The 8,118-nt window shown below is 35.0% G+C and overlaps 1 protein-coding gene across 1 annotated transcript in view; it reads right to left on the reverse strand.

The window, feature by feature from the left end:
* Positions 1 to 3,762, reverse strand: part of LOC109216071 (mitochondrial thiamine pyrophosphate carrier-like) — an 8,428-nt gene extending 4,666 nt beyond the window's left edge. Inside the window, exons 1-3 of the mRNA XM_019380198.1 lie at positions 3,428 to 3,762; positions 2,860 to 3,001; positions 1,727 to 1,846 (exon numbers count right to left, since the gene is read on the reverse strand). Coding sequence (XP_019235743.1) covers positions 1,727 to 1,846; positions 2,860 to 2,976 — 237 coding nt within the window. The 5' untranslated portion in view covers positions 2,977 to 3,001; positions 3,428 to 3,762. The remainder of the gene's footprint in view (positions 1 to 1,726; positions 1,847 to 2,859; positions 3,002 to 3,427) is intronic.
* Between the last annotated feature and the right edge of the window lie 4,356 nt (positions 3,763 to 8,118).

Consider the following 8,118-nt stretch of genomic DNA (forward strand, 5'->3'; position numbering starts at 1 on the left):
GTAGACACTACGACACACTACTACGACGAACGACGACTACGAACGTACGTAACGTACCGAACGTACGTAACGTACGTTAACGTTACGTTTAGTACGTACGTTACGTACGTACGTACGTACGTACGTACGTTACTTCGTACGTAACGTACGTACGTACCGTACGTACCGTACGTAACCGTACGTAACGTACGTACGTAACGGTACGGTTACGTACGTTACGTAAACGGTAAACGTAACGTAAAAAAGTAAGTACGGGTTACTTACGTAAAACGGAACGTAACTACGTTTACGTAACGAACGTACGTAAAACTAAGTACGTTAACGTACGTACGTACGGTACGTACGGTACGTACGTAACGTTACGGACCGACGACTATAACTACGTACTAACTATACTAATTAACGTAAAGAACACAACGACGGCGACGAAAACTACGTAACACGACGTAGTACGTACTAAAGTAGAGAAGGGAAAACGTAAGATGCATAAAATTAACTAAGTATACCTACCCGACGACGACGGTACGAAATTATAGTACTACAACGACCGCGAACTTAGTAAGAGACCACGTACACTAAACGTTAACTTAATTTACGTGACAACACNCACGAATAGTAGTGGCAGTATATGGCATAACACTCAAGTAAGACAGGAACGTACCCGACCAAAACTACCTACGTCATGTAGAGCAAAGGAAAACGAAGAAATTAAATTAGTAAGAACAACTACGACGCATCAGTACGGTAAACGACTAACCACTACATACAAATACTAATTAAACTACTAACAACGTAACGAATACCGTAACCCCCCCCACCCCCCCCCCCCGACCCGCCAAAATACAACAAGTAAACTAAATATGAGAAGAAAAATAGGACATAGTTGTTGGACACCCAAACATCAAAATTTAACCATCTTCAGAGGCACACATGATTAAGACTACAAACATTGAACATGGACGGAACAGAAAACAGTAATGCCACCGCTGATTCCTTTTTTATTTTTTATTTTTTTGCATTTTAGTGCGAGTTTTCCGAGGGTCTATTGGAAACAGCCTCTCTGCCCTTCTAGGGGTAGGGATAAGGTTACATACATCTTACCCTCTCAGACCCCACTTGTGGGAAACTACTGAGTTTGTTGTTGTTGTTGTTATTTTAGTGCGAGTTTGCCTTTATGTGCTTATATTGTGAGTCATAGAATTGTTAAGCAAGGACAGAGCTGCACACTTGACCTCAAATATTAGACAAAAGGTCATGTCGCACCATTACTCTTACCGGTGTTTGATAACACCACAAAAGTTTTCATCAACAACAACAAAAACCTACTATATTCCCACAGGTGGGGTCTGGGGTGGGTAGTGTGTACGTAGACCTTACCCTACCTAGTGAAGGTAGAGAGGTTGTCACCAATAGACCCTCGGCTCCGCAGAAATTTTCATCAACAAAGGAAAAAATGACGAGCATCAGTACTTTCGAGGATATAAGACGTCAAAAGGAATTTTCAAAGAAGTCGTAGAATGCATGGCTTGTTTATCTAAAAACAAATATTTCTCAGGCGACAAGGAGCATATATTCACTTTATTTGAATGCAAGATAATTAATCTGACAAGGCCTAATTAGTAAAAATCCACACACCAACGTCAAAGTGTCAAAAACTTTTGGATTGCTACTTGCATCAAAAAAATTTCTAGAATCCAAAAAGTTCCCAATATGGAAGGAACTATACCGGTAAACCTTCTTCTCGGAGTATGTCTTTACTGGCTTGCAGCATCCCCGTGTACTTTGAATTGCCATATACAGCTCTTGTTGTAAGCAAGGCCCACTGGGTGGTGGGTTCCAGCTGAACCTGTAAAAAGATTATAATATGTGAAAAACATCATCTCTTGATGTACAATCATTCTTGATATACAGAGGAAAAGCAAGGAAATTTTTGTGTTAGCCCAATAAAGAGGTCTGATGAAAATGAAGCAGCAAAGAAAACTGTCAAAGGAGCACGAGAAAGCTGGATTCAGCGCCATAAAGACTGCAATACCAACTATTCATTCACAGGGAAATTTGTGGAAGAACTTGGTTTTGAGTAGTTTTATAAACCAATTGAGGGTTTCCCTGCTTATGGCCTCTACATGTAGAAGTGTAAGTCTTGAGCTTAATCAGTGCAAAGTTTGAGCTAGACCCATGAATGCAAAATCATCCAAGGGATAGAATTAGAGATTCAAAAAATAATCATGCCAATGCAGCAAAAAGAAGATTATTTCTGCAGTCACACATATTTCTGAAATAAGAAGTCGCTGTTCTGACAGCCTTTTAGGAGAAGTCAAAGCATCACAAACAAGGATAACACTCGTGAGCAATTCAACCCATCTTTAATAGGACTGGACTAACTTTCGACACATCGTAGTCCCATGGAACATGAAAGGTCAATCTACAGGACTAGAGTTGATCAGTTATGTTGCTCGGACTCTTCAAAAATATTGTTGGGTGTGTGTCAGATCCTTCAAATATAGTGCTTTTTTGGAGGATCCAACACGGGTGCGGCAGCACTTTTGGAGAGTCCGAGCAACATAGTTGATCAGTGAACCAAATGTTGAACTGTTTGCCCTCCTAGAATTTTATTTTTACCAATGAATATTAACAAAATCACTTACTCTTTGTTCTTAAAAACAAATATCCAATTGACAACAAAATAAGAACAATGATCCAGCCTTTACACTATTGGTCATTTATCATAAAGCTGATTATTCAATCAGCCAATACTATGCTATTACCAATATTTGTATAAAATGCAAAGCACAATAGCAACAACAACTGCTACTACTACTGTACCTCACTACTCACCATAGATACAAAAAAATGTGTTACCTGGAATCTGATTTTAATAACATCAAGAGGCGACGTGACGGTCCTAGATATACCGCCAGAAATTGCACCAGCCGTAGCATCTATAAAAGCTCGTTTAAGCTGCCCTGTTTCTTCCATCTCCCCTAATAACCACAACAACTATCTGCAATCCCAAAAGTAACCACACCCTTTGTGTTAAAACTTCATCGAAAAAAAATCCTCATTTAGGTACACTGAAACCCCAAAGCTTCATACTTTAATTTTAAAAAAATCCCTCATTTAGCTCAACTGAAACCCCAAAAGCCAATAAAACTAAAGACAGGTTCACATATAGCAATACGGGTCAATTTACATATTCTATGACATCCACAAATATCTACACAATAACACAGAAAAAGGACTAGGAATAGGGTTAAAAAAAACATTCTAATTGGAAAAGAATCTCTAATTAAGAAAACACCTAATTTGCCTTAAAAAGAGAAACTATTTAGTAAAGGAATCAAATGGGTCTGAACATATATGAAATTATAATTGAAAAGAGCATTAAAAACGGAAACTTTTATATCAAAGAATAAGAAATAATTAATACCTGAGAGTAAAGTAGGAGAGGAAGAGAAGAGTCATCATTGACAATTTCAAGAGCCCAAATTCAAAAAAGGTATTATATAATGTAATTTCAGAGTAATATTATATCCAGAAATCCGCCAAAGTGGAAAGAGGGAAATAGCAATATGGAGCAAACGGCGACCCGGGAAACTTCTTGGATGGCGGCGGAAGAAGTTTTCCCGGGGGGTGGTGGAGGCGGTGGGTAGGGAGGGCTAAAAGGCTAAAAGTTGGATTTAATGGCCTGTGATGTTTAGATGAAAAAGGAAAGGAAAAAAAAAGCGAGGGAGAGGAGAATAAAAGACTCTTCTTTTTTACTTTTGTTTTTAGGAACCTTTTTCTCTATTTTCCTTTTTTTTTATTTTTTTTATTTTAGTGGAGTGACCTTTTTTCTTTTTTTCTTCCAAAGAGTGGTAACCGTTTAATAAGGAAAAAGATGATTGTGAAATTTTAACATTACAACTCAGCTGGTTTAGTTCGTAGACAAAAAAATAGCGAAATTATAATGTAAATATTATCATTCTAAGACTAAAAAAAAGGGTAGCCCGGCACCCGTAACCTTTACGCCAAGGCTCTATAATTCTAAGACTATAATTTCTAAATTAATAAATTTAACTTCATTTTAGTAGTCCTGGTCCTGGTACTGCTCCTAGCTATCTATTTTACTACATTGTGATCTAGTAGAGTGTTGTCCTCACTCATTCGCATGGGTTCATTTCCTCTCTAATTGAAAGTTCTTATCTCTTATTATATTTCTTATAGCTAGAACTATTAAGCATATACTACTTGGAACGAATTATTGAGAAATAAAATATATACATAATTATGGAAAATAGGTATTTTTAAGTTGAGTAAACTTTTGTTTACAAATTTATCTTAGTTTTAAAAGTAGATAAGAAAAATGAAGGTAGTGAAGGAATATTTTGGTGTTTTAGTTTAGGTGGTCTATCCAAAGGATTGACAATTTCGACGTTAGAGTTTCATGTTCAATCAAGTATAAAATACTATTAGAACTATGGTATAAAATAATATCAGTATTACGAAAAGTGAAAAATTTAATTAAACATTAAAAGGTAATCTCAAATTCTAGGACGGAATTAGTTTCCTAATTTCAATAATCAAACAACCCTTATAAGTGACTTTTGGACTTCTTAGAATAAGTTTTGCATGAGGAGAAAAAGGAATAATTTTTGGACGAAACGTTTTCTCCAAGTTCGTAATTTGGATAACATTTTTTAGGGAAAAATTGACATTTATTAATAGTCATCTTTTTGACCTCTAATGGTTCATCTATGGATATGAAACGAATGATCATTTTTGTACTTTCAGCTGTATTTTCGAATTTGAAAAACAGTCCAAAACACAATTTTGCCAAAAATGGTATTATTTTTAATCAAATTGGGTAAGATGAAATTGCAATTATATGTACTGTAACTCCTATGAAAACAATTAAATTGGTCCTTTAGATATGCATTACGATATTCTCCTTTTTAGCATTTTATTGTAATGACAACAACATTAGTCTAATGGAATCAGACAATTCAAATCGAATTTGTCACTATTTCCTCGTCGACCTTTAAAAACAGTTAGCTATGAGATAAAAATGAAACAATTACAACTGTATATCACCTGACCTAGTTCTATAATCATAAAGAGCCCATATTTTGGGATTTTACATGCTGAGACCTATATTGTATATATCTTAAAATAAAAGTTTCAATGTTTAACCTAAACAATCTTCACTCATCTCTTCTACATTTTCTCCTCTTCTTCTCTCCATTCCAGTGGCCACCTCTCCTAAGTTTGTTGTGAAGTCAAGATTTTGATATCCAAACCAAAAATTAGGTTGAGGGAGTTAGAAGCTTTTCAAATCTGAAAATTTATGAAAGAATCGTGCTCAAATTCGAGTGGGTTCTATTGAAATTAATTGATAATAGTCCAAGAAGCTTCAACCTAGAGATTTGGTTCAGTTGGACTACTTTGCCACTCTTTGAGAACGAATTTGGTGAGGTAAAATTGGGGAAAGCACTGGGTTCTTGATTTTTGTTGAAATTTCTTCAAGATTGAAATTCTGGACTGAAAAAGCGGAACTGAGTTCTTAATTTTTGTTGAAATTTCTTCAAGATTGAAGTTTTAGACTGAGATTTTAAGCCTATTGTAGTTTATGAGTTTTTTTAATAGACCTGAGGAAGATGTATTTTGGTGGAAAAATCAAATGGGTGTTGATTAATATTGGTGAAATTATTTGGGTAAAGCTAAAAATATTGAAAAAACTTTTAGTAACTTGAATCTAGAGTACTGGGTTGATTGAGCATAATTAACATTGGTTTTGAGAATCATACCACTTGAAAAAGGAAATTGAAGGTGAAATACAGTTTTCGTATACAACTACATTATTATACAATATTATACAGCATTATACAAAAATATAATAAGTGTATAATATTGTATAATGTTGTATATTAGGTGTGTAAATAGTGTTATACAACATTATTCTTTCTATTCGCGATTTCTGTTCGACTTTGGTGCGGTGGTCTTCCTCTTTGAAGTAAGTTCCCCTTTCACATGTGCAGTTAAAGCTAATTTTGCTTTTTTGTGTTGGTGAAATACTAGAATACATTATTATACATTCCATATACGAGTTTATACTAAGTTATACATTTTTATACATGTACAACATATGTGGACTTAAAACTGAAATTAAATTTTTTCTTACTTTTTCTCGAACAATCGATGTATAAAGTCAATTTTTTATTGATTTCTCTGCCAACTTGCGAATTTGTAGCATTTTTTTTCAATTTTATTTTTTATTTCTTTTGTTTATGCTAGTTAGAACTTGGGACAGAAGAAAATGTAGATTTTTTTTAAGTTGCATTATAGTTGGTTTACATTGTTGTAATTGCAATAGGAATGTATATGATCGATTTAAATTGGTTGTGTACAAAGAATGAAAAATTACATATAGATCTGTAAAGTTATATCCAAACATGATGTCATATTGTGAGACTTTCATGGGCTATACGGATGAAAACTTAAAATGATGGCTATGCGGATGAAAAGCACCTACGATGACTGTACTTTTATGCAATTATCCCGATAAAAATCTAATCAATGGACAAAGTCCAAAAATTAGATCACAATGCGTTTGAACTTCTCAATTAATTCTAATTGGCTTTTCTCGACTCTTGTGGATTGTGTTGAAATATAAAATATTATTATAAACATTCTTCATTAATGATGTGTGAAGCTATATCTTAATAATAATTATTACTTAGGCTCAAATTGGTTGGGGTTAACTATACGAGTTTTTTTTTTTCTAAGCTCAACTCATATCATCATATCAAAATAAAATCAATTGATATTAAGAACTTTTACTGTTAAAACTTTTATTTAGTGTCATGTACATAGTATATGTCAATTAACCATGTTTAAGTGAATAAATACTGTTATAAAAGAATGACAAATTTCGTCTATTGATTATTTGGTACATATATCATTTACGAGTTCAACTTGGGAGTCACTGTATCTAGTATGTTAACACCTAGTGCACCTAGACATTATTTTTCTTACATTGTTTTTTTTATAGGAAAAGATGCTCGTATTAATTTAACTAAGTGACATTACAGGGAGCGGATGAACTCGGTGGTTCTCCAATACAAAAAGGTGTTACAACAGGCGGACAAGGTTGTCCCAGAGTACTACTAGTAGTTGATGCTGAATTTAAATTAAAAAAGATTTGGCTGCTGGCCATATGAGTTGAATGGAGCCGCAACTGCGTAGTGCCCATACAGTCATGCGTTAGATCATCCCGCAAAAAGAGAGGAGGAGTCAAAAACATCGTAGCTGTGGTTTCCATAGGTAGGGTGGATCCATGTTTTGCTAGTTTATCCGCCACCGCGTTTAGCTCCCTGTATGTATGCGAGATACGTGGACTACCCAGTTGTTGAAGTAGATACCTGCATTCATAAATAACGGATGAGTAATGAAGATTATATTTGTGTAGCGTGTTAATTACCTCAGTAGAGTCCACATGTATTTGGAGTGGCGTCAAGTTATGTTGTGTGACTAGACGCAGTCCTTCAAGTAGTGCATGCAGTTCCATTAGTGTTGGGTTGCCTTCATGGCATCTTGCTGCATACCCTTTTACCTAATGTCCATCACAATCTCTGAACATTCCGCCTATACCATGCTGTGTTGTTAATGGTTTGGAGGCACCATCACAATTGAGTTTATAGTATCCTTGTGGTGGGGCGTGCCATTTGATATATAATAAGGAGTTGTTTTTAGTAGGGCATTTTTTGTTGTTAATTAGATAGACATATTCAGTGGCTTCTCCTATAATGAGATTGGTATTAGGGTAACAATTTTTTTTTGTCAAATATATTTCTATTTCGACTTTTATATATATGCCACAGTGCATATGGTATTAGGATTTTTGATGGAAGATTGTTTGGGAGTGGTAGTTGAGTCTAAATAATGTGCGATAGGCGAGGGATAGGGTCTTCCTCTAAGTGGCTGAGCACCTGGACGTGTGCGTAAATGCCTAGGTTGTGCCAAACTATTTGTGCATGCGGGCATTGGAGTAGTAAGTGTTCTATATTTTCCGGTGCTCTATTGCAAAGACTGCATAGTGGTGAGTTGACAATGTTAATATGATGAATGTAATTTTTTGTAGGT

Source organism: Nicotiana attenuata, unplaced genomic scaffold, assembly GCF_001879085.1.
Source record: "Nicotiana attenuata strain UT unplaced genomic scaffold, NIATTr2, whole genome shotgun sequence".
Lineage (NCBI taxonomy): Eukaryota > Viridiplantae > Streptophyta > Magnoliopsida > Solanales > Solanaceae > Nicotiana > Nicotiana attenuata.